Source organism: Lathamus discolor, chromosome 3 (assembly GCF_037157495.1).
Source record: "Lathamus discolor isolate bLatDis1 chromosome 3, bLatDis1.hap1, whole genome shotgun sequence".
Lineage (NCBI taxonomy): Eukaryota > Metazoa > Chordata > Aves > Psittaciformes > Psittacidae > Lathamus > Lathamus discolor.
The window spans coordinates 10,596,749-10,623,589 of record NC_088886.1 but is presented as its reverse complement, the minus strand read 5'-3'; the positions used below and the strand labels follow the sequence as shown (position 1 = coordinate 10,623,589).

Sequence of the window (26,841 nt, the reverse complement as noted above, 5' to 3'; positions counted from 1 at the left end):
CATCCAAACCCCATTATAAACTCTTAGCCACAAACCCCCAAAGAAACTAAAACATAACTCTCAAGAAGCAGTCACAATTACACTAGACCCGAGAGCAGGACAATTGGCTTAAATCAACACCTTGTCCCTGTTTGGGGAGGTTTTCTCAGTTCCCAGCATTACACAGCTCCAGCATCTACCACTACCTGCTTGCTTGCCTTCCTCTCTGCCAGAGCTTACTGCCTTGCAGAAGGAAAAACATGCCCACATTTTAGCTCTTCATTGAAAAGGCTGAGATCGTGGCTTCAGGTCCTGAACAGATGAGTTTGCAAGTATGCACCAGTGGGGAGCAAGGATGCTCTAACACAGGTCAGATGTGGAGGAAGCTGCTGGCAGCACCCACCAGGCAGCCGAGGTTATTGCCAGAGCCAGACTGGGCCCTGAGCCACAGGGGAAAGCTCATCATAGCCAAACCCAGCTGGGCACTTTCAGTGTTTCACACACCAGTGCTTAACATCCTTTGCACTGCACATCCATCAGCTGAAGCTTTCTCCTCATGCAGAAGGAGGCTGCAAATCAAGGGGTACTTGCACAGCTAGCCTGCAGTTCACCTAGCCAAATGTAACGGCGTGAGTATCCCCAAACTAAGGTTTTCTTTGGACATTTCATGCTCCCTCCAAGCTCCCTTTTGTAAATGGAAGCAAATCATGCACTGGATTCACTTTCCATGCTGTATTTTGGAGAGAGAAAAGGAAGGACTAACTGTGCAGACCAACAGTTCACCCAGGAACACAGGAACAGCAGCAGCTTTGGTCTTTGTTCCACCAACTCACTCTCTGGGGCTACATCTACCACCAGTGAAAGGCAGCAGGGGCAGAGCAAAAGGCAAAGAACTACTTACCAGTGCTGGAATAAACCTACCAGACCCAGCCATTCCTGGGCAAGCAGCACCATTAATATCCCCTTCTCACACCTCCACGCTAATGCTGCTGCTTAGACTTCCGGACTCTGAAAGGCTCCCGGGCTCCATCCAAGAGGTCTGTTTTGCATTGCACCACCACTCCTGGCCAAGCTTCAGGAGTTTTGCTTCTTGCACAAATCAAAGGGGAGAACATGAAATGCAACAGTGCGGGTAAGTTCCTGAACTCACCAGTGCTCAGTTCTCTCTTACAACTGTCAAAAGGATCACAGGATCCCTTCCAGCCCTCTCCATGCAGCCGTATCTTTATTTTACTTCAAGAAAGCTGAGATCACAGGAACCTCCAGAGATTGATAAAGCAATAGAAGAGGGAGGTATGCTTAGCCTTCAGAGACTTAAATTGTACTAAATCCAAATGTCACACAGAGAAGGAAGCAATTCTCTTATTTTACTATGTCACCAAAAATTAAGACCAAAAAAAACCACACAGAACTGCCAATTGTGTTAAATCCATAATTTAAAGCATTTTAATAAAAACAAAGCAAAATGCATTTCATAATCCATCCACTAGCACAATGTATAAAATCTCTGAAATAACAACCTTAATATTAGTCACAAAAACCAACATGTCGTATAAAAATAGCTGTATGCACACTGCTAAAAGATAATGTAAAACTGCTCCGAACAGGCCATGCGAAGACATTCGGCCTTGACCTTTCAATTTCCAAGCACTCATTGGATCTGCTACTTTATTCCTTCTCCTTCTGCTTGGGAGGGTTTTGTGCTGGCATTCAGGGGTCTCCTTCTCTCCCTTTCCCCCTGTACACAATGCCCTTGCAAAGGGTTTCAGAAATGGCTGGCAAGTAAAGGTGCATCATGTTGGGCATCTTAGTGGCCCAATTTTCACAGCTTACGTTTCAGAAAGTGCTCAACACCCATGTCCTTCCCCATGGACACCTCACCTTGGTCACTCAAAGTCTTCAGCTTTTCGGCCAGTACCCTTCCAAATTACTCCTGAGCCCTTGTGCACCATAGCAGTAAAACTGGAAGGAAGACTCTATACACCCAGCCTGAGATCACTGCAGGAGCAGAATGTAACGGCTGCAGCACCATTTTCGTATAGATGTACCCCCGCGTTTGATAATCCTGAATCATTCACACATCAAAACTCACTGAAGCCTTTCCATTCACATTAAGAATTCCAGGTAACACACCCAAAAGGAGCTGGAGAAACATGAGTTTACAGAAAAGAAGATGTAACTGAGGGTAGCACTGATACAGAAAAAAACCAGATACTAAATATAACCCATTATATAAACAATCTGTTATGCTGTGGTTATCTGACTTAACAGTGTAACTGACAGAGAAGGGGACATACTGGACACCAAACCCAATTGCAAAAAGAGATGATACATTTTAGTTAAGAACAAAAAGATGGCAGATAAATAACATTTCCAGCTTTCATCCCACATGCTGACACACAAACTGACAACGGGGTAAAAAAGCAACCCAGTCCTTCCCATCTCTACAAGCCTGAGCGATCCCTGTGCCTTTACCTCATACAGTTTAAGCCCAATGAAGGTAACGGGGACAGAGATCCACCCAGTCATCATCTTCGCTTCCTGAGTCTACAGAAAGAGAGAAGGGCACTGTTGGTTGAGAACAGTCCCTGCTGCTGACAGGAGCAGCAGCACCTTGCAAGACGTGCTGCCAAGGAGAGCAGCCACAGGCAGGGAGAGCCTTGATGCTCTGCTAGGCAAAGCAAGAAAGTAGGTTTCCTTGTTTTCAAGCTCACATTTTAAAGCATGCTCTTCTAAGAGGAAAATAAGGAAAGCTTAGTGATTTATCACCTCAGATAATTCAGCAGCAAACCCATCTTCCCCAGTTTGAAAACATCAGTTAAATTATCTTAATGCACCAAAATCTGACAGGCAAAAAACATTCCCATAAAAAGCTGTCCCCTTAAAGTTACAAGTAACATCACAAGAGCAAGCTTCTAATCAAAGTGTCAGAAGCAGAGAAGCTTTTATCAGCGCTGAAAATCCAAATAAGAACATAGGCTGATCTTGCCAATCCATAGCAAGGAAGAAGTTTAAAAGGCTTTATGGGGAACTGGCTGGAAGTCAGTGTTTTTGGTAGCATGCGTCATTGCTCTGCGCTTGGCCAGGCGGGACTTGGACGGAGGTGAAAGCTTCATGGAGCACACAGCATGGGCAACGCTCTCCTGCTCTGCGCTGAGTTCATTCTCATGCTGAGACAACTGCCGGTTGAGGGCTATGGCCTCAGCAGCAAAAAGTGTCAGGTCTTTTGTGCTACTGTTCCTTTTAAGGGAAAAGGAGAAAGTGGTTAAAGCACACACAGGGTCACTTCAGCTGGTTACCCTCACAGCAGAGCATTTCCATCCAGACAGTTTTATCTCTGCTATCAAAACATCAACACAGCAGCCAAAATGACCAGTTAATATCTGCATCTCTGCACTGTGAGAACAGCAATACATAACAAAAACACACTGGGAATTTGGAAACAGCCACAGTTCTAGTCCTCGTTCTGCCAAGGACTTCCCATGTCTACCCAAGAAGCCACCTGAGATACCACGCTCAATTTCTGCATGTTAAAAAAGGACAGGCATACAGGTCAATACTGTTGCCCATCTTCAGAGACCTGCAATCCCACTGTAATTGCACATCTGGCTTAAGGAAATGCATTTCTGATGGGAAGAACCACCTGGAATCACCAGTGGCAGACATGGAAACAGAAACAGAGATGTGTGACTCAGGCTCTCTGGCATACAGAATCTGCCATCAAATCACTTTAAATGAGGCTTGCCCTGCTCACAGTTACATTGATACAGTGATTACCACCAACTACACAGAAGTCAGATCCAAGTCCTTGCTCACCCATCAGAAAGTAGTCTCTTTGGAAAATGTGTGCCTTCATTGTCCCCCTCCTGGGCAGAAAACTGCCGAAACCATCATTATTTCCTGTCTAAGATTAGCACAGCACCACAGGAATCCTCTGCATTGCCTCTCCCACAAACAAGCAAGATTAGATCATAAAGAAAAATCAGAGGTTTAATATTTCTGATATTCTTAAAATTAGTGTTGCACATTTATGAAGTTCCTTTCTCAAGCAGGGATCTTACCCTCTCATTTGTCACCTCCTATCTCTCCCTATTCTTTCAGTAATGATTCTTGGCCAAGTTTACAGACATATAAAAGAAATATTACCTTTGAAGAACTTGAGGGGTAGGTAATCCCCTTTCAGGAGCCTGCTAGAAGAAGCAGTTAAGAAGAATTAGTTATGGACGAGCAGCTGGAAACCAGCTTTTCCAAGAGAGTGATAAAAACTAGGGGACTCCCCCAAATCTTTACAACTAATGGATATTGCATATAAACTAATTCACTGTGGCTTTACAATTCACATTTCATAATCAGTCTCCCCTCCCAAGAAGATACCACAGTTTGAAGGTATCAGACTAAAGCTTTGGAAGCTCTCTAGAGGTTCTATCCCTTCTTTCCTGAACCAGGAACTAAAGCAAAAGAGAACACTGCTGTTCTTTTAAAAACCATATCTACCAGCAGCCTGCTTTACTGTTTTGAAGAGTGACATCATAATTCGTGTACTGCAGTGCTTGGTATTCACAAAAAAGCCATTTAAAATGCATAAGGCAATAATTAAAAAACAAAACAAAACAGAAACACATTTAAAGGTTGACAGATTCATCTAAATATTTATCACACAGAGCTCCAGAAAGAATAAAGCCACTGTGTATTGTTTAATTAATTAAGAGCACCAAAACACATAATGACTCTATTAAAAGTTCAGAGATGGTGAACAACTTCTTTGTCATTCTGAAAGACAAGCCTTAAAATAAAAAACTACTATATATAAGGGGGATACATACTCCTTGAACCCATGAATGTTGCAAAACTTGAGCAGCACTAAGTCGTTCTTTGGCATCACGAACCAGCAACTTTGAGATGAGATCTTTGGCCTCAGAGGATATATGCGACCAGTCCTTGTCAGGAAATTCATACTTGCCCTCCTGAATGCTCTCAAAAAGCTTGTTCTAGTAAAAGAAAATAGAGTGCAACCAGAAGACTTTTCAGGTGGAATCTTCTAAGTTTTATCCACCTAATGTGGTGAACTGAACCAGCCAGTCTCTTATGGAGTCAATTGAAAGGCAGCTCCAGAGTGTTGGGGCGCATCCTTTGATGGACATGACACACAGTCCGCTGAAAACACCTCCCAACCCCCTTGTAACAGTGCATACAGTGTATTCAGGTTTCAGAAATAATCAGTTCAGGCCCTGCATGGAGACTCTCCTGGGGCTCAATCTTTATATGAGGAATTACTGCAACTGCCATAAACCAGATTGAGAATTACAGAATACAGGAGGATAGCGGGGTGCGGGTGAGGACATGAAGTTCCGAGATCTCACATCAGGAGGAGAAAAAGGCAGCTGCCAAACCTTACTTTAGAAAGGGATATCATCACTCAACTTCTATATTACCACTCTCACTTCTTAGTGGCAGCTTATCTTCCCAAATAACAGGTTGGGTTACAGTCACAACTCTTCCCTGCTGGCATTATGGCAAGTCTTACACCCTAAGTTTATGGGGCACTCCTCACATATACCTAGGGCATGTGCAATCACCTGGCAAACTCTGCAGACTTCTCCTCTGTCCCAGCCACAGTCTGTGCCACAGTTGCCCACAAAAGGGGGGTAACCACTGAGCATGATGTACAGAATCACTCCCAGGCTCCAAAGATCACATCGCTTATCATAGAACGTGGCCTCTTCCATGAAGACTTCAACCACCTCAGGTGCCATGTACTCTGCAGACCCACACTAGGAAACCGAATTCAAGCAAGTTTTCAAAGGGTGGGTCAAATCAAAACAAAACTCATGTTCGTCATTCTCCTCTCTTTATAGCAGGCAGCTTGGTCTAAAAGCAGAATAAGGCATCAGGGACTACTGAAGTTTACTGCTGGCTTTCACTGCAAGTCCCATTTTGTTAAACCAAATTACAACTGCTCCCCGCATCCCTCAAAGGTTAAATGGAATTGCCAAGAGCTTTGAAACATTTTGTGAGCATACAGCACAGGAAAAAATTAACACGTTTCAGGAGTAAGGACTACAGAGACCTTATAGAGACGTAATAGTTCCTACTGTTCTTCAGCAGAATCATAAGCTGATCATTTAATATGAATATAGGGTCATTTATACAGAGTCCAAATACTAATTTATGTATTTCAAGTTTTTAATTCTTACCCAATAGTTATCAGGCTTTTCACAAAGTAAACAAGGGAGGCGGTTTCTGTAACATATTCTCACAAACCTGACAGATTTTTCTTTCACAGTAATAAGAAAAGCATAGCACTGTAGTTTTTCAAACTAATGTTTATTATAAAGCCTGATTACAGAGCTTGCATTCCCCTTAGCTCATAGGTGTCAGCTACAAAACCCAAACATGGAGAAACAAACACAAAACTAAGGTTCAAACTCAGTTAGTAAGCACACAAAAAACCTCCATTAAAGCTTTGATGGACTAAGATGAACAGGATCAAAGTGTTACTTTCTAGCCAAAAGGAAACAACAGGGTGAGCTCCTGTGCTTTTGTATATTTGTTCTATGACTGGGAAACCAAGACAGTATTTTTCACTTTAAAACAAACTATCCACCACTGGATGTAGGTGGCAGTAACCCCTTTGGAAGCTCTCCTCTGGAGACAAGAAAATTTGTTCTATGGTAGAAGAGAAAAAGCATGAAGCCACACTAGGTCTCTTACCGGCGTTGTCAATTCAGGAGTAGTTATTGGAGTACATGCACTGTTCAGCTTCACTCCACTACCAAGATCAAAGTCACATATTTTTACTGGTGATACCTAAAAATCAGGACAAAACAGTAAGAGGTCCAGAAGGCTGGGATTAATGCAGTATACACGAACACAGCACCATGTGGAAAACCCCAGGACAGAGCACAAGTTGTTCTAGCAGCAGGATCAGTGAAACCCAGTCTCTCACAGCTACATTCCACCACCCCTTCGCATTTGCCCCCTCTGCCCCAGTTGCTCCCACACTGCCAGCATCTGACCCTATTCCATGATTCTTTTACTTGGCCAGGCAAGTGCCAGTACGCATCAGGGCAGTTTGGGCACATATAACATGACCAGCTGCCTTGTAAACATTGCTTGTCCCTCTGGGTATTACTGTCTCAGAAGAAATGAGGTGCTAAGTTGTAATTGCCATGCCCCCTCTAAGAACAGTTGGCTTCTTATCGCCTAGCCAGATGCTCACATTTTTGCAGCTCAAATTTAGTCTCAGGCTTCAGTCCTGTTACATTTACTTGAAGTTCACTAATGGGTTCGAAAGTTCTCAAGAGGAGGAGAAGAAACAGAGACTGTTTCTGGAAACCAAGCTAAAAAATACACTTCGGAAGGTTAAGAGAGCAGAGCAGCACCTTTTCTGGAGATTCACACAGGATGTTTTCAGGCTTCAGGTCCCTGTGAGCAATACCTAGATAAGAGTACAAATGTTCATTAAAGAAGATACTCTCTTGTTTCTCATCATTTCTCTTTATCAGAAGAATATTCTAATAGAGAATTCTCTAATAGAGAAACATTCTAGGCCTGAGTTTGCTACGTACACCCCCCATTAATGATACTGCAAATAATTTAATTGCAAAGTGTATTTGTTAAAAGTCACCATGCATCCTGCGGTACTTTTATCATCCTTAAATGTACATGACAGTCAGCCAAGCAAGTAACTGAAATTGCTAACACTGGAACATTCTGGCTTAGCCTAACTTAATTATGTTAATTAAAAGCAGCTTATTAAGATGATTGACCTGTAGGAAAGTTTACTTGTGTACACAGTTAACTCAAAACATTTTTGTGCCTTCTACAATAAGGTCCTTCTTTCCAAATGGATCAGCTGGTGGTTTGCTAAAGTCCTACCAGCACAGACTGTATTTCAGACACTCTCTCCAGTAAAACCCCTGAATTCCCAAGTGAAAATATCACCCTTCAGCAGGGAGGTACGTACTCACTGCTGAAGCAAAGGAAAATTTAAACAGTTTAGTCAGAGATGCAGGAAAAAAGCTAAAGGAGAACAACCAAAGGACTTTTTCATTCATTCAACTGCTATTAGAACAGGCAAATCCATCGGGGAAGCACAAATCTGTGCAATTCACATGCAAAGATGGTTCTGTATTGTCAAAGCAGTTCTTCAAATGCCTAAACACACAATTTCCAGAAGTTCTCCAGCTCTGATCAAACTTGGGAAGGCAGAAAATTGGAAGCAAAGAAATCAAATCAAATGAGCATCTTGGCTGTAATTTAACTGCACTCTAGCCTTGCTTTAAAAAAATTACACTCCAAGCACACTTGATACTACTTCCGAGTATGAAAAAGAAAATACCCCACCAAATCCTAGGTATGAAAGTTCCCAATGTCTTTTCTTCAGCACGCTCCACAAGACATGATTTAAAATACAACATTAAAAGCACAGCATAGCACCAATCTGAAGGAATCAGAGCTTTCATAAAGATGCAGTTCACACTGCTTATGCGTGGAAGATGGCATAATGAATCCATCAAAATGACCTGTGCTGACATTTACAGGAAGGCTGACAAAACTCCCAACAGTTGGCTTGGCTTTCAGTGTGAAACCCAACAGCACTTTTTCGTATTATTGTTTGAATTCAAACGTCCGATTGTGTAACATTTTATTTTGCAGTTGAACACAGCATTAAGAAGACAACTGCCTTTAAACACTCCTCCAGTGGATTATCAGCAAAAAAGCACAGATATCCCAAGTGGGTGTAAGGCAGTAATATCATCCAGCTGAGTTTTAAATTACTCCTGGCAAAAGAATTAGTTGTCCTTATTCAATTTTTTCTTTTAAGCATCTAGCTATAGCAGTTCACTATTAAGCTGCGCAATGAAAATGCTTTAATTTCCTGTTTACTTTAGTGTTCTGTATGCTACTTACTAATTATTTTAATGTCACATGGAAGAACCATAAAGAGAACAATAAAATGGAAGGGGATGTTGTAGCTGATTCTGCAAGCCGTGGCCCCACCGTACCAATTCACAGCAAACAACAAGAAAGCGGATTGCTGCTCTAAAGCCATTTTAATGACTCACTCTGCTCTTGTTTGGGAAAAAGGGAATTAAATCTAAAAGCTGAGAGAGAACTACAGGAAGATATTAACCGAGTTGATGTTAAACTCCCTTGAATAGTGTTCCTAGACTTTTGGCTGTTAAGAAACCTACTACAGCATTACCACAAAAAAAAAAGAATTTCTCTACATATTCAGCTTAAGCTTTCTGCTCCTTATTTGCCTCGTATCTCAAAGTCAAAATCTTCTAAATTCAGGTATTCAAAGAATACATTCTCTGCAGGTTTGAGTTACCACATAGACAGGCTATGAAGATTACAACATAAACTTAACGCAAATTAAGTTTGTTTCCACATTCAAATCAACTTCTTCTAACATGGTCACAACATGTGACAAGATCCATACATCACAGGTTTACCACTTTATTCCCTATGCATTACTATACTTTTTAACAGATTCAACCTATTGAGGTACCAATGCTGTGATTCTGACTTAAGCATATAAGCCAGCCATCCTGTGACATATAAGTAAAGCCTACAATTAAACATGTATTGAACTGGGGCCAGTATTAAGCAACTCAGACATCAAATGCAGATCTGCTGTGATCCACCTGGCTAATCAGAATGCCAAAATAAATTAAGTGAAAAATTAATCATAATAAATAACCAATAAAAATAGCCTCCAATTAAATGGCATTCTATTCAGAGGTAGTCACTCCAAAATTGACTGGAGCTGCTTAATCTATGCAAGACCAGACAATTATGACCCAGGAAAGATTTTGAAGGCATCTATCATGTTTAACATGAATATATACCCTGGGGTGACCATAACACACATAGGAATTTGATTCTAAAAGGCTAGTTGGATAATACTTATGTATGTTAACAGCACAGAATAATCCATCTGAAATAAATTTCCTCAATTCATATCAGAGACAATAAAGATTTCATCAGGATTGCAATTAAATGAACTGAGCCTTTTCCATACATCCCTGCTTAGGTAAGGTGTTGTCTATAATAAATGCAATATATTTCATCAGCCCTGAAAGAATTTTTAAACAAAAGTACTCCTAAGTAGATAAAGCAGCAGGAGAACATCTTAACATAAAAGACCTCTCTATAAACAGAACTGCTTTTAAATCCGAGCAAGTCCAAATGAAATGAGGGCACCTTCAAACAAGGACTATGGTTCACTTGTAGGTCTCTCAACCCAACAGTGGGGGTCTAAATGTGAAGACCAAAATCTACTATAGACAAAGACATCTTGTAACCAACAGAAATTCTGGGTAAATACAGAAAAACATCTCTATAGACCTGAAAGAGGGGGACATTAAAAAGAATATTTAGCTCCCTTTCGAATAACCTTTATATGGTAGCTTAGGTAACAAGAGCAAGCAAACAGGTTCAACCCTAATAATCATTTTCCCTGGTTGCCAGTTTAACTTTTCTTCTTCAAAAGGTTATACCACGTTAACACAGCTGATGACTTAAACTAACACATTATTAAAACAGTACTATAGAGGAAAACAGCATAAGTCATCTGGCATTGCTGTAAATAGAAATGCTAGCCAAGGCTGACTACTTACAAACAAAATGTGCTCCATCACCTAAATGTACAATATCAATTAGTAAAGATAGATACAGCTTTCTCTTACCTTTTGTATGAAGAAAATCCAGAGCAGAGGCAATATCTGTCACCACTTTGCTAGCTTCTCGTTCATTGAAGTGCTTCCGCTTTTGTATATGGGCCAGAATTGAACCTGCCAGAGTAAGAGGTGAAAGGGAAAACCATAGCATAAATGCTGCCTGGGCTGAGAAAAGGCTTTGTCAAGTAGAAGGATAAAAACCACAACAACCACTACTAGTCTGACATAAAGGGAGAACAGATCTCGGCATGAGCTGGACCAGAAGTAATTTAGAGAAGTTATTTGTAACAATCACTCTGTCCTAGTATGTTTATGCGGCAGAAACTGAAATGTCACAATTCCATGTTTTTATATGAAAAGAGCCTCAGAAAATAATGACAAACTAGTACCAAATATCATGAATTCATAACCTCATTTCTCGTTTTTTATAACAGCCTTTCACAGCTGATAACATCTGTAGACCAAACAGGAAAATGACTAAGAGAAAGGTACAGCTTCAGTACTTCAGCATGCTAGGACATCATTTTCAAACACTGTAGCCCTCTAGTTTAAGCACAGCATGAGAGGCAATCACTTTTTACTGTCCCAGCAAGACTGGTCTGTTTTCCACACACTGTAGGCAGTAGAGACTTGCTAATAGTAACAAACATCAGCTAAGGATGTACACAGCACTTCAGCCAAACCCCATGCCACAGGTGACCATGCTCAAACTAGCTCTCCTCATTTTGTGTGATGTGACAATTTAAGCCTTGTCTACATGGATTTTCTCTCAACACCATCAAAATTAAAAGACATCCTACCTTTAAATACACATTAAAATTCCCACTGGCATCAAGGTCAGGTTTGGACACTGACTTAATGCAAAATTTGCTTGGGACATGAAATCTGACAAAAGACCTCTCAAATATAAAGACTAGTAGGTTGCAAGCAGAGCTCCACTGGTATCCCCTTTAACAAAGGATAAAGGGAGGTTCAATTCCTTAAATTTCAACCAAATTCCATCAATCTTCTTAAAATCTTTAACCATTTTTTTTAAAGACATTTTTAATGTAGTCCACAGAGATCCAGGCCCACTAAACGGCTTTACTACAGCCTTCCATTTTCTTACTCAGAGAGGTATATTTATAAAAGCAATCAAGCTGAGAAATTCATGAAGTAGCTGCCATCTGTTATTAGCCTCCAACACAGTAAACATTTATATCTTGGGTGATTTAATTTTTATTCTTCAGCTCTAGATGTGTAAGGAAACCTCTCATTCTCTACTGCGGTAATAACTTCTATTAAACCATCAATGCTGCTGCCACTCCTCCACAGCAAGGATTCAGAAAGGAAACAGTTAAGAGTCAAAAAGAAGAAAGATGGACAAAAGACTCTTCAGATGTGCTTTGGTATGATAAAAGCTTCTTCAGATACACAGAGATATGCTGTGTCAGGCAGATGGAGGATGGCCACTTTGAACCAGGTTATCAGATTCAAATACAGGTTTCCCTTGACAAATAACACTGCCTGGTTTGCTACAAATTTCTTAAGGGCACAGAGTTCAAAGGGTTTTCCTGGTATAGTTGTTCTTTACACCTTTAGAAAATAATAACAGTTCTTGAATGTTACTATATCGCTGTGCAAAAGGCCCCAGGCTTTGCAGGAAACAATACTGAGCCACCTTAAGTACTTATTTCACTCAGCAGGTTTATTTCAGATTGCCCTTCTGAATAAAGCTAAAGTTCCAAACTCAGATAAAAACTATCAGTAACAATGAAAACATATTCTGCAGACTTTATATTCAACCCACAGAGGAATCCCACAAAGAAAAAGAAGAGCAGGGCACTCCTGCAGTTGTTACCATCACTTCAGTATTCATCAGAGAGAAAGCTCATGTAGCACCTCCCAAAATGCATTTCAGAGGGAAAAAAAAGAGAAAAGGATTCTTTTATCATGCAAGTTCAGTATAATAAGCTGGATTTTAATGCTTTCAATTATAAAATGCTGTCAGGCAAGAATATTAAAGGGCTTCTGTATATCACGGTGAACTGAACACAGCTGAAACAGGAGCACAGCTCCTTTAGTTACCCAGCTACAGAAAAGCAAAGCTGAAAATGTAAAGCCCAAGTTATGTCTCAGCATTGTAGGTAACATCGGTCTCTGAGACTGGAGTTATTAAAGTAAGGCTTCCACTGAAGGTTAATGCTCTCATTCTTGCCTGCCAGGCTGCTTACATCTGAATCTGTAGGGCACCAAAAGCTGGTCTGACCCCTAATTCCCATTATCTTTTTCTTCAAACCCACATACCTCACATTTCAAATACTGAAACGTTTCAAAGAAAAAACTAGCCTCAGACCTAGCTGACCACTGTAAAAACGGTAGCTATGAGAGAGAAGAAGGTGTAACATTATTATCCGTCCAGCAGCAGCGCAGGTACCCTGACAACGACAGTCTCACAGTCAAAGAGGAGGGTTAACTAATAGAAGAATGTGGAGATGGGAAAACAGACAAATGTAGATTCATCCTAGTCGAGCCCTGCTATACCTAATTTGTCAGAGAAGTCTGTGCATTAAGAGGAACAGTGTTAGAGGAAACCACAATGAAATGATGCAGTAAATTTAAGGGAAAGTAAACAAAAGCTTTTACTCAACAAAACCATATCCTTCTCTTTTTAAAGAGTTCTGCATCTATACTGAAAGAATTTACATTCCCTGTTCATACTGTTTGCCACTGAAAACCTTCTTGAGCAGTGACAACAGATGATGTTCCATGGAAAAAATATATTCCTTCAGAAACTTGGGGTTTTTCTGAAATGTGTCCACACTTCTAACTCACAGTTTTGCATAGCCATGCAATTAATGGATACTGTAATCCTACTCAATGCAGACAAATGTGGGAAAGTCCACAAAGGGCTTCTGGAATGAGAAGTAGCCTTCTTATTGCTCAGGTGACTGTTAAATGCTGAAGACCAGTGACCACACATGCTGACTTGACTGGCCCTCCAACAGCAAAAAGAAGACGGCTTTACAATTACAGCAACACAAGGCAGATGCAAGATGTTGCTCAAAACAACTCTCCTTGAATTTCAGGAAACAAAGCCAATCGTATACCAAGGGAAAATACTACGAAGTATATAGATGCTGGACTAAGATCATACATAATAACTGACATATTGCATGTCTCCCCTTGTCTGAAGTTACACTGACTAGTAATACTCCAAGGCTTCAAGTTTAGTAGAGCTGACATTTCCATTGCTTAGCTGCAGAAATGGATTGCAAATGCATGACCAGACCCATCAATATTCAAGAATAATCCCATTTCAAGCTTTGTATATTAATTCCTCTACTTCCTTTTTGTCTTAATTGTCAGGTACGTATAACAAGTTCTTCATTTTCTGCTTTAAAACACTGAGACAAACAGGACCAAGATGATTGACCAAGATGATGACAAGATGATTCCATGAACGAAAGCACAGTTACTGCACAGTACCTCCTCGCAGCTTCTCGAAGACAAGGTAGTATCTTGTGTCATCTTCAAAAAACTCTATTAATTCCAAAATGTTCCTTTAAAAGACAAAAGAAACCAAAGGGGAAATGGGAGAAACAGGCACAGACTGTAAACAGAGCAGTAGTTTCAGCATGGGTAATTAGGAAGTGCAAGAAGTAACCAAACTGAAAGTTCAAATTAAACAAGTCGCTTTGGTTGCCTATGGCATTAAAACCACATTTCCAACTCACAATGAAACTGAAGCATGGGAAGCAGGCCAAACACCAAAATCAGGGTTGTGAGAGACTTCTGCTACTTCTCCGTTGACAGGAAAATAACTGGTAATAGGTTGTATTTAATAATTTAGAACATTGCATTTGTGCTGAAGGCAAGAACATAAAAATAATTAAACTGGCACTCTTTTTCTCTCTGGAAATCACAAGGCAAAACACACAAGGCTCAAAAGGAGACAGGCATCTGTCAGCATTATATTAAACCCAGCACTGTAGTTACGATTTGCAGGCTAACTCACTCCTATTTAGCTAGTGTACAGCCTTTGCAGCACAACACAAACACCCCATGCAGCTTTGAGAATGACAAAAGTGTACAACAGATTCTTCTATACTTATGGCACACATAAAATCCAAATTCTGTGTGTAGTCGTAAGAGCTTGAGCTTTTCCATCAGTTACGTAACTGGATGACCATATGCTCTTAACCACAAACAGAACAAAGATATAATAAGCTTCTCTATAGCACAACTCAAGCCCATGAGTATGGTAAACAAGTTTGTTTTTAAATTATCTTTAGGTATTGTACTAAAATTTGTTTAAGGAAGGCTCGATATAAACTGCACAACTGAGTATAGATAACAGCTGCTGTATACATCCCAGATTAACAGAGACATCTAAAGGAGCAGTTTCAGAATTGGCTGAAACTCATCACAGAGGCATCACTGCCACTGGCTGTGCAGCCTTTCCCTCCTCTTCAGGCACAAGTGGCAGATTGAAAGTTGCTTCATCCTGTGGCTATGTGAAGCCAGCACACATCCAAACGAAAGCTAAATTAGCTTTTGGCTGACCTAAGAGTTCCAGTGCAAAAGCAGGAAGGCTGACACAAAGAGGACAAACCACACATTAGGGAAATGAATGGCAAGACTGTTCCTTTCAACAGCAGCTGGTATCAGGTCAGCTTTTACTGATGGTGAAATCACTGGGGAGGGTGTCCAAATGTTAATTCCTCATTTGGCCAAGAGCCATGCATTGCTCAAGTACATTCAGGCTACACTGACCTGGTTGCTACCTGAGTTATGTGACTTTTAATTTATAAATATCTCCCTAAATTTCACAGGTAAGAGAAGTGGAAATTCTTATTTTGAATAGGTCAAGCCTAAATTCCAATTGGTTTTGAGGAGACTACTGCAAAGCAACTAACTAAGGATCACCTGCTACAAGCTCAGGAGTGCTGCATCCCAACTAGAAGGAAGTGCAGCAGGAGGGCCAGACCTCTTTGGGTGGATAAGGAGCTGCTGAAGAAACTTCAAATGAAAAAAGAGGCTTATAAAAAGTGGAAGCAAGGATAGGCGGCCTGGGAAGAGTACAGGGATGTTGTCCAGGAAGCTAGGGACCAGGTTAGGAAAGCTAAGGCCCAGTTAGAATTAAACTTGGCAAGGGATGTTAAGTATAACAGGAAGGGATTCTATAAGTATGTAGCAAATAAAAAACAGACTAGGGACAACACAGGCCCCCTGAGGAAGCTCTCGGGAGAACTGGCTAAGCAGGATTTGGAGAAGGTTGAGGTTCTGAATGACTTCTTTGCCTCGGTCTTCACTGACAAAGGTTCCGACTGCACCACCCAAGTCTTGAAAGGCAGAAGCAGGGACTGTGAGAATGAAGACCTTGGGCCCACTGTAGGAGAGGATCTGGTTTGAGACCATCTTAAAAACCTGACTGTGCACAAGCCCGTGGGACCTGATGAAATCCATCCACGGGTCCTGAAGGAGCTGGCGAATGAAGTTGCTAAGCCACTGGCCATCATATTTGAAAAATCGTGGCAGTCAGGTGAAGTTCCCGACGACTGGAAAAAGGGAAATATAACCCCCAATTTCAAGAAGGGGAAAATGGAAGACCCGGGGAATTACAGACCAGTCAGTCTCACCTAGTCACACATAAGAGGCTTGAAAGCTTGCAAAAATATTCAAGAAACTTCAAACAGAAAAACCTACACAAGACTCTGTACTTACTTGTTCCCCTGACACTGGTACAGCGTTTCTATTTCACGGAAAACCCGACTCCGACTATGCCCCGCATCTTTTTCAATGATCTGTGGAAAGAGTTACAGCTCAGGTTTGAAAATTCACTGCGGAAACTGTGACTGGCTGCGGAAGACGGTAACTGATGTAAGGCCTGAATCTCAGGTATACCCACCAGAGAAAAACACCTTTGTTTAATTTCTTATCTGTCATTTATTTACAGAGTCAGCATAGCTCTGGAGGGCATTTGAAGGACAAGAGAAATGAGGACAGGAAGAGAAGTAAGGAACTAAATCCACATGTTACACAGTCACTGACCAGTTACCAGAAGTTTTTTCTTGCATCACTTTAAATCTGCAGTGTGCAGAAAAGAATATCCGTTTGAGTCCTAACAAAACCAGATTTAAGTTGCATCAGACATTGAACAGCCAAAAATAACATATTTGTCCTGACAGGCATTTAAGTAAGAAGTACCAAATTCACCACAAAATGAGTTTGTTTCATAGTGCAAACTTCATGGAGACCCAATAGGAAGATTTAACATGTTAAAGAAAACATACATTCAATCTCTGTACTGCCATCAGAAGTCACCTTTGTTCACATACTCCTCAGGCTGAAAGAATACAAGGGCTTTCTACAGAGGATGAGACTGAACAATAGCTACGTGACATGAAAGCCCATGATACTACCACAAATGCTACCACCATCTGTGCCCAGTATTGGTTTCTCATCTTTAGAGCCAGAGTTCTGTGGTATAGAAGAGGCAATCATTCACCAATACTACACAAGACTTGGTATCTAATCCTGTCTAATTTATAATATAGTGGCTTATTTGTTCCAACTTCAACAATTCTACAAAGTATATACAAAACTATAGCATCTGCAGGGCTAGGTTCTTAATGGGGCTTAAAATTTGCAGCATGGTTCTGGAAAAGAATCAAGCATAAAGCTTTTCTATTGGTGTTTGTAATTAAATGGGGGACACAAAATAACCACCAATCTGCTGATAGGCCCTAACACTTAATATAGTGGCATTAGTGAAGATTCACCTTTACCAAAAAACAAGAGACAGCTTTACATTAACTAACAGCAATAACTGATGCTCTCTGAATTCAGAGAAGCATTCTCAAATGCTTGCATTATTTGGTAGGCCATGCTAGACAATGTCTCTCTCCCTTCTTTCATAGGGAGAGATAAAACTGGTTGGACTACAGTCAAATCAAGACATGAGAGGAAAACTTGCCCTGAGATCCAGCCATCACATAGTCATTTGCTGTTCGTGAATTCAATCCGTGCTTGATATTACCCGTACACTCTGGAGGCACCATACTTAAGACGACAAAATCTTAATTGTTATAAAGCAGGCTCATTTAAATCATCGAAATGTTCTAAAATGTTTCGCTATTACCCACTCTATTATACGTTTTTCACTGAGATACTAGGAGGAAGAAGATACATTGCCATGAAGTGATGCTGCTTTTATTCTATACTTACTTTTACTGCATATTCTTTCCCAGTTTGGAGGCTGACAGCACCCTGAACTTTGGCATATGCTCCCTCACCAAGCAGCTCTGCAGTCAGCTTGTACAAGTCTGGCAAAGAAATCCAACAGAAAGGACACATTAGCCACAGCATTTCAGTGAGTAACACCAAGACAAGCTATTTATCTGATGAGCATCGCTCATATGACAGCAACTGAAAAAATTGCCTTGGTAATGAAGACAGAAAATAGATTTATGAAGTATTAAAGTAGATGTGCCAGCCTTAATTATGCCTCATTTTTCACTTCCCCCCTTCAAATTCCTGAAAGATTTAAAGGAGACTTCCTTCCAGCATCAAAATTACAAATCCATTCATACAAGAAACATTTTATATCTCAGCAATTGCTAGGACCTCATCCACTTTTCCTGTCTTCATGTAAAACTCAGAACCATTTTTTTCAGGTTGAAAACATATCACTCCTTGATCAGAAAATGCCTACTAAGTATTCAGGTTTGAGGGCTTAAATCTAAAAGACTGCTACCACCTTGATTTGCAATTTACCTTATAATGTTTCTTGCCCACTAAGAAGTTTTATGCTCATCAGCTTTATCACACTGAACTCTTTTATCTACAATGCTTCACAGAATGAAGACCAAAATATAGGGGATAAGAAAAACACAAACATCAACTTATATTTGCCAAAAAGCAATGTTTAGTTAAGAAAACTGAGAACACCAGAGGGAAAGCAGACCATTAAAATTAAAAGCTTAGAAGTTGCCACCAACCTTCAAACTTCCCAGGGACGTGATCTGTGGCTCTGGTTCTTTTTTTCTTTTTCCTTTTCCCATTGTCTGCTATGGGGAGAGGCTGACTGCTGACCATTTCTGTGTGGCAGAACATAAAGGTGCCCTTAACACACAATCAATTATTTACTTTAGGAGAAAACGAACATGCTCTTCTGTGCCTATGTTTTTAAGCTATCCAAAAGATTCTCTGCTTATCTTCATCACAGGCTGCCATATCAGAGGAAACCTAAAAAGACAATTTGGGCTCTAGTTAACAGCTCTGGAAAGGTTTGATAAACAAATGTAAAAATAGCAGGAATAACTACACTGAATCCTCCTCTCATAGCACAGTAAGGCAAAGCATGGGAATAACTTTGTCAACAAGCACCATCAGCTACCCACAACATAACACGTGCTCTGCTGTAAGACAGGATTTACAGCCCTCACAAGGGTGTTATTCTTTGGTTTATTCTAATGGTTTACAAGTAGATGTTTTTTTTCCAAGATAGCTTTAGAAAATTAATTTCCAAGACAGGAGGAAGGTGTGGGGAAGTTTCACATAACTTGAAGAAACAAAGCAACCACAGGAGTGAACAGGTCAAAGGAGCAATCTAGGTCAGTTTATGCTGCCAAAAGGCCAGAAAAAAGTTTCTCACATACACATGATGTGCCTTTCTAAACCACAGATCAGTGGATCACTTATGCTCCAAAACAAGCAGTGGTTACAGCATTTAGATATTTTTTTCCTGCACCACTACCTGCAGATATTACAAGAGCTAAGGCAGAGATAACAATTCACCGATGCAAGATAATAGGGCAGGAAAAGAAAGAACACCCACATATTCTTATGGAAAGCCTGAATAACCTTGCCATACACTTTCTCTGCTAGAGGTTGCTTCATACAGCTAACATAAATCCAAAAAGGCTAAACAATTCCCCCCTATAGTCACATGAGCCCTTCACACCACCAGTCACAGCCTAACAAATTGGCCTTAACAGTTAAAAATCATGGCTCACAGTCTTTTAAGGCAGTAGCAAAGCACTGCTAAGACATTTTACAACCAGGATTTCTAAGAAAATTTGCAATTAAAGGCCCTGTACTACAGATAAAAACCCTAGAAATAGCATCATTATGAACACTGGCCATGAAAGAAGAGCGAGCCCTAAAAACAACGACCAAAAGTATTCTTGCAATCCTCCTCTAACAGAGCGCCCTTGTAAACAGCGGGTTTTCTGCCTTCTGCTCTTTCTGAAGTACTCTTAACACATAGGAAAAGTTCAGAGGCAGAAAATATTACCCAACAGCCTACCAATATATGATATATTTTTCTTTGTTTCATTCTATTTTCCTTGCCAGTGTTTTTCAGTAAAGGCTATTATGACTGTCACTTAGAACTTGTACCTTGTCTAAAAATTTAAGACAAGTGCTATTTTGAAGCCTTCTTTCTTTAACTGAAACACTTAAACATGTTCATTTTAAGCCTCAAGACAATAGTAAATCCTCATTTCCAAGTCTTAAGCAGAATGTGTTAAGAAAGCATCAGGATGGATGACATATGCGAGTTCTTAAATACAGTACGAGATATGAAAGCATACATTTTAACCAACTTTTGAATAGCTTCCTTTAAACTCAAACTGACATACATACAGTTTTGAATTTTAATATAAAGGCTTGCCTTTGACAGCAAGTTCCAGCTCTCCCTGATTTCAATTCAGCCTACATTAGAAGTTATTCAGAACTGGGATCTAAATGAGGCATATGAAGCTGCTCAGAGGTAGAGCTTCTCTGCTTGAAAGTGGTGCTTGATTTCCAGAAAGTGTCAAACAAGTCATTTTAATGACCTGACCTTCTGCAAGTCAACAAGTCATATGTAGACAAGTTCTATTCCATTTCAACCATTACACAGTTTCAGAGCTTGTAATAGACTAAAACTTAGCAAAAAGACAGGAGATGAATCCTGCTTCTTAGTACAGCTGACATATTTCTTCACAACCCTCCCCTGCACTCTGCCACTTGGCTATGATATTTACCATCTGGTGTTTAGTAACTCACTGCATTACTTCAATTCCCTTTAGTCTGACTCAATTCCTAAATTGCAGAGAACTGCTTCCCTGAAACCAGGAAGTTCATTGGTCATGTATACAAAAACCAAGTTACTGAAAAGCTGATGTCTTCAAACTATAGTCTTGACCAAATTTGTTATCAGACAGGCATGAAATGTTTGCTATGTTAGATTCTTATTACCCTTCTGGTCTGCTATTTCACATCATGGTGTAGTTCACTTTTGTCAACATCGCTTTTCCTTTAAAGGTATTACAGCTTCATTCTCGTTATTTGTTTTGTTATACTGAACTTAAGTAACAGCTGGTTTGACAAGAGAATGCCTTTAACCTAGCCAAATGCTTTAGAGGTTTTTCAAGGTTTCAAACAAATGCTTGTTTCTGTGAGCATATACGAAAAAGTTTCTGATGGCACTGAAAGACAGTGTGCCTCAACCATCCCAGCAGTGCTGAGGTGTTTTTACACACTGCAGGACTACCCTTGGTGACAAGTACACTGTGGGCCCGGAGGAAGCTCATCCTGCCAGATAGAAAGCTCAGAGACTGGATGAGCTGCTTTGGAGGGAAATGGCCCACAGACACATCAGGCCCAAGATGAATGTCAAGCTGTTGTCGTGTTAAGGTCATTTTACAACATGACCCAAAGCACTGAACCCCTGCTTCCATGAAACCAACTTTTCCACCCACTTTATAATCTGTCTGGGTGCAGGGAGAGGGGAGTAGAATATTGCTTGGTGTTCAGAGCAGACTAGCCAAAACTTTGATAAAAAGCACTTCTTACATCCCACTTGTCCATAACACTCAGACTGTTCTCCAAGAACTCTTGTCTGACCACAGTCTGATAAAAGCTGAAGAAACAGGGAGCAGTTCAAATTCTGATCTGTCCTCCTCCTTCAGTCAGATTAGGATTATTGCTCACAGGATAATGTAACCCAGCCAAACCCATACTGCAACAAAAAAGAGAGCAAGTTTCTGTCTTTGCTGCAGTTTTGTTGAAGTCCTGTGTTTTATCATCATCATAATTCAGTGTTAAGGCAGTATTTAACATAGGTATTATTCAGAGCCTATCTGGGAAGGTATAGTTACAGCCCTTCCCTTTTGTTATTGTGGCCTCTACAGCTACCTTCAAAAGGATGACAAAAACACTTATCATAAAGAAGACTTGCAAACAATGCCAAGTAAAGAAGAAAAGGAACAATTACCACAAGCTTAACTTCATCCAGATCTTAAAATGACCTTTCATCTTGCTTCCTAACACTTCATAAACAAACACGCCAAAATCCAAACTCACCTCTCATTCTAATCCACTCCCCAGAGGAAGGAAGGGTATATTTAGAAAAGAAGCACATATATATACAAGCACACGTATATTTAGAAAACAAGCACAAGTACAGGAAGCACTTGGAGAACACAGATGCTTTTTCTATTAAGAAGATACCTTGTTTGTGCGTTTGAATTCAATGGAAGAAGGCAGTTTAAGAAGAAAGTATGGACACTCCCACCTCCTTCAAAACTGGGTTCTTGCTTAAGCCACAGCTGAAAAGAAAGCACATTTACATTCAGAAATCACATAAATATTATCACAGACATTTGGGTAGTGCTCAGAGTCTCAAGAGATTGTAAGAACCAGTTACGCAGGGCTTCATGTGAGCACACAGCAAGAGTGCGCCCCTGCATTAAAGACTTAGTAACTCTCAAGTACAAAATGAACACCAGTGTTATTTCCAGCCCTCGCGTCATTTCAATTGAAGAGAAAACCCCCTCCATACAGTCCTGCAAAAACAATGGAGGGATTTACAGTGTTCATTAGCTCTTTATTAGCATGCCACTGGAGAACCATAACTAGTTTAGATACAAAATACAGAATTACTGTTAACAAACAAGACTTATCATACTCCTAACCTATACCAACCCTCTGCCAAGACAGAGCACCACAACTACAGCCATAACAGCATCAAGTTACAGCATATCTTGAAATTGGTCTCAAGGCAGCCAAACAGGCTCCAACACGAGGAGCATAAGAAAGCATTTTTCACAGCTGAAAATATTCTCCTGAGAACAGGTACCACAAGTCCTGAATTCACTCCTAGCAATCAGCAAATGAGGCAGCGATGTTCAGGTAATACCATGTGAAAAAAAGCAAAATCAGGAGCCTCAAAGAGAGCCTTTTGCGGATTCACAGAGGACAGCCACAACCCAGAATTCAATAGACTAAGCAAATCAAAGTTGATGCGCTATCACAGGATGTTTTCAGACCACTGAGGTGGTACCCAAACAGCTGCAATAACAAAACTATTACTGTTCCACAAACGCTGCAAAAGCAAAGGCTTTTTATTCTGAATAAAAGACCACTGAGATCCCTGATAAGGCTTCTGTAATTGAGATTTAAAAACACTGTTTTGACTATCTAAACAACAGGCACACCAGTCAGCACCTTCTGAATAGCATCCAACTTCCCTGCTGATTTATGCTTCTTTTCAAAGCCATTGTTTACTTCTTCAGCTACAGATTCAACAGAATAGTTAGGCATGAGTAAGCCCCTTGATTCCACAAGCATGACATACCTGTGACTCTCTGACTTCAAACATAAAAGTATGTGCTCAAAGCTCAGAAAAAATAAGTTAAGCCACTTTAAAGTTTCAGACATCCAGAGTTTTAGACATAGAAATGAAATGGAAACAGATTTCAGGCTGAGGGTCCTCCCAGCTCAGTTGCTCACATGGTTCTTGGACCCTCCCTTCTCCAGCAACACTTTGATACCTTTACATGTGGCTCATAATGACATAGGACTCACTCAGCAGGTGCCAATTCTGCCAAAATCTACCAGTTACAGGAAGCTCAGAAAAATCAAAGTTATCTTTATGAAGAAACTACATAATGATTAATTGTGCTGGTAGCACTACACATGAAGAAAAACACAACTTGGAGAAGACAGATACCCAGTCCTCTAGAACAGCCCTGTGTCAAATGCAGAGGCAGATTATTTTAATACTTACTCTATATTGCATTAACTAAAAACCTGAATTTCAGACTGTAAGAAGTGAGTATTCTTACAGGTCATTAATCTTTACAGTAGTTTGCCATAATTCACTCTTAGCTGCCAGAGCTACTTTCTTATCCCACCTACATGAAAACTTCTAGTATAATTTAATTAATTAATCTGAATTATCCATGCAGGAAGAGTAACTTAAAAGCCTTCCAACATTTTCCCAATAAGATACAGGAGCATTAATAAAGTGAACACCTCGAGAGTCCACAGGAAGCCCAAACAATCTGATTTCATGAAAGAGCAAGTCTGAGGAAAAATTACCAATTCTGTCTTATCGCTCTAACACCCACAGAGTTTAACAGCTGACACCATCCTTCTCAAATCCTTCAGTCTGCAGAAAAGGTTACATCAACCTTTTTCTTTACCTCTACACTTGTCTTTCTGAGTCTCTCCTGTCATACTTTTAGAAGACCAGAGTCACCTTATAGTCTGTGTACACAAGTCGCACAGTCTTAACTTCTCATGCTCTCAGCTATCCACTTCCTTTGCAAACTAAGCACGGGGGTTCTGAGTCAAACCCTCCAGCAATGGGTGGATCTCACCTTGCAGGACAGCACATAAAGTTATTTCAAACAGATTCCTCCCACCGCAATTTATTTCTTCACCATGATTACTACTGGGGAAGCAGAGAGAAGCTTAATGGAGAGGAGAGCACACAGCATTCCGTTCCCTCTCCTGTTGGGAGAAAATAGTGTATTTTAGCACACACGCTGTAGACATGAGATCTTCTGCTGAGGTCTGCCTGTGTCTGCATAGACACACATGAATTTCTCAAAAAGCATCAGCTATCATGACAGGAAAAGAACTGCTACCATCCTCACTGGAAAGTCGACGGAAAATAAGGCAAGTGTGCTGACCCTCCTATGAGTTAAAAAGCAAGGATAACAAATGAGACTGAAAGTGGCTTAAAAACAGTGTAATCTGTTTAATTTCTTGTTCTAGGACAACATGCCTCTGAGCTACACAGATTAGCGGTCATAATAGGGTGTATTGCATGGGGCTGACAAATAAATGCCAATGGTAAGCCTTGTCAGGAACAGCATGGCATACACACTGGATATAACAGTGAAGACCATCTTCCCTCCTTCCACATACAACAGTACAGCCAAACAAGATAGTGCTCCTGACCACTGACAGACTATTCATATTTAAGAATTTCCAAAGTGCAGTAGGAACTTAGCTGCAAAATTACTTTAAACTCCAGATCACACATATTCTAAAGGAAAAAAGTCTTTACAATAGTACTTTGACTCAACCACTCAAAGCCTCTCTAACCCCTGGAGCTCTTTTAAATTAAGGAGATATAGAAGGCAAGCAAGTTTCGAAGGCCACTTACTAAACAGTAAGTGGCTTACTCTCGCCTATGTTTTATGGCATCAACAACTCTCAGAAGACTGCCTCTGAGTCACCAGTTAGTTCCCTTAACCCCACTCAGCTCCCTTGCTAGTTTTCAAGGCTAAACCAAACACTTCTTAGAAGACAACTTTTAATTTTATACAGATACAAGATAAGCATTTCCTGTTCTTACTCCACACCCCACAAATGATCAGATAATGACACTTGTCACTGGAAAAGAAAAAAGCTACACAGCATACTTCCATATTAGCAAGCAGCCTTGTTTGGAGAGGTTCATCTACCTAAATGTGGTTTTAAGTCTGAAGAAAGATTTTTCTTACTTTTCCCTCCTCTGTGCTTTCAACTCTAGCTGAAATTGAAATTTCAACTCTAGTTTTAATGAACAGTCATTAAAACCCACTGCAGTTTCACAACTGATGTCACATAAAACCTGTATCAGTGTCGTAACATTTGTTACCACAAAGATACTGGAAGGTGAGAGGAAATTCCTCATAGCAGCAAATATCTTCTTTGAAAGCATTAGGGTGAACTGATACCACAACCATACCACGAAATAATAGGACAGAACGGGTTAGGTTGCAAAAGACCACCAATATTATACTCGAGAAACCTTCAAGTGTTCAAGGCACCCAAACCCACCTTCCCTGGAGGGCTGCCAATACCAAAACCAATTACCTTCAGAACTGCAGTGGAAGAAGTTCAGCTCCACAAGCGTATTTTGCCTTGTTTCCATCTAGCACCTGGAAAGCACGAAGACGAGCTCTGTTTTGATAAAAAAAAGCCAAACTGTAGTTCTTCAAGGTTCTCCGAATATATGCCAACCTTTCCAAGCTAATTGTGAGGCGTTAATTTGTATGATAAGGAGGCTTTTATAAGCAGTAAGCTTATAAAATTTCTTTACTTCTAAACAAAGCTGACACTTCACAAACAAGTGCCAGTGGCATCAGTGGAATGGGCTGATTTTTGGCTATCACACATACTACTGAAGCCAGCAGCCGAGCTGTCACCTGCTCTGTACCGCTGCCCTGCGCTTCTCTTCCCTCCAAATGCTCTCCGAAGGTCACCCCGGTCAGGCTGACAGATCCTGCAGAGGTAGCAGGTTAAATCTAGATCGATTTGCAGTGCTCCCAGGGGCTCGCCGGTCTCACTGCTTTATGACAGATGAAATACACAAGAAGAACTAAAAGCCCGCTTGTCATCAGAGCTAGGAACTGGTTCATTCACCTTTGCCCACTCTTCTCCCACCCCAGCAACACTCTCCATAGAAAGCAGCCACCGTAGGAGTTCACAGCCTTGCCACTCTTTATTAAAAGCATAAAGTATGTAATACGGCAGTTTAACCCCTCGGGGAACAAGCAGCTCCAAGCAATAACTCCCACATCCCTCAGAGAGGACCCCGAGCTGCTGGCCGGCGGGCTGAGGCCATTTCACCCCCTTCCCGATGCCCCTGGTCCCCGGCACCGGCAACCCGGGCTGCCACCGCTCCCGGTCAGCGCCTATCCCTCCACATGCCCTGTGGCTCGGACAAGGACACCCAGGGCTCCCCGTCGCACACCTCCCCTCAGCTGGCCCAGGCGGGAGAACAGCGAACTGCCTCTCCCCTCATCACTGCCACACAACCCCTCGCCCCCCCCTCACCTCCATGACGGCCGCCAGCGTCCCCCGACTCCGGGGCGTGAGTCGAGGGCAGCGCGCATGCGCGCAGCACCGCCCCGAGTGAGCCCGC

General features: G+C 41.0%; 1 protein-coding gene across 6 annotated transcripts; it reads right to left on the bottom strand.

The window, feature by feature from the left end:
* Positions 1-1,397: 1,397 nt before the first annotated feature.
* On the bottom strand, positions 1,398-26,841 carry MKNK1 (MAPK interacting serine/threonine kinase 1). Of its 6 annotated transcripts, none has more exons than XM_065673418.1 (14): positions 26,754-26,841; positions 25,791-25,877; positions 18,650-18,748; positions 17,877-17,974; positions 16,374-16,453; positions 14,384-14,470; positions 14,136-14,209; positions 10,677-10,781; positions 7,362-7,417; positions 6,691-6,786; positions 5,556-5,750; positions 4,803-4,967; positions 4,126-4,169; positions 1,398-3,219 (listed from the first exon to the last, which is right to left on the bottom strand). In XM_065673418.1, the coding sequence occupies exons 2-14, from the start codon at positions 25,846-25,848 to the stop codon at positions 2,991-2,993; spliced, it is 1,386 nt and encodes a 461-aa protein (XP_065529490.1). In that variant the 5' UTR covers positions 25,849-25,877; positions 26,754-26,841; the 3' UTR covers positions 1,398-2,990. The 6 variants fall into 6 exon arrangements, with proteins under 6 accessions (XP_065529490.1, XP_065529494.1, XP_065529493.1 ...); XM_065673422.1 differs by having other exon boundaries at positions 4,126-4,166; XM_065673421.1 differs by having other exon boundaries at positions 25,791-25,855; positions 26,754-26,772.

What these genes read in the sequence shown, in the direction of transcription:
- MKNK1 (XM_065673418.1), bottom strand. Translation starts at nt 25,848, where the DNA reads ATGGAAACAAGGCAAAATACGCTTGTGGAGCTGAACTTCTTCCACTGC. An exon ending in TGTGTGAATCTCCAGAAAAG is followed by an intron (nt 6,787 to 7,361) that starts GTGCTGCTCTGC and finishes CCTGATTTTTAG; the next exon opens with GTATCACCAGTAAAAATATG. An exon ending in ACCCCTCAAGTTCTTCAAAG is followed by an intron (nt 3,220 to 4,125) that starts GTAATATTTCTT and finishes TTCCCTTAAAAG; the next exon opens with GAACAGTAGCACAAAAGACC.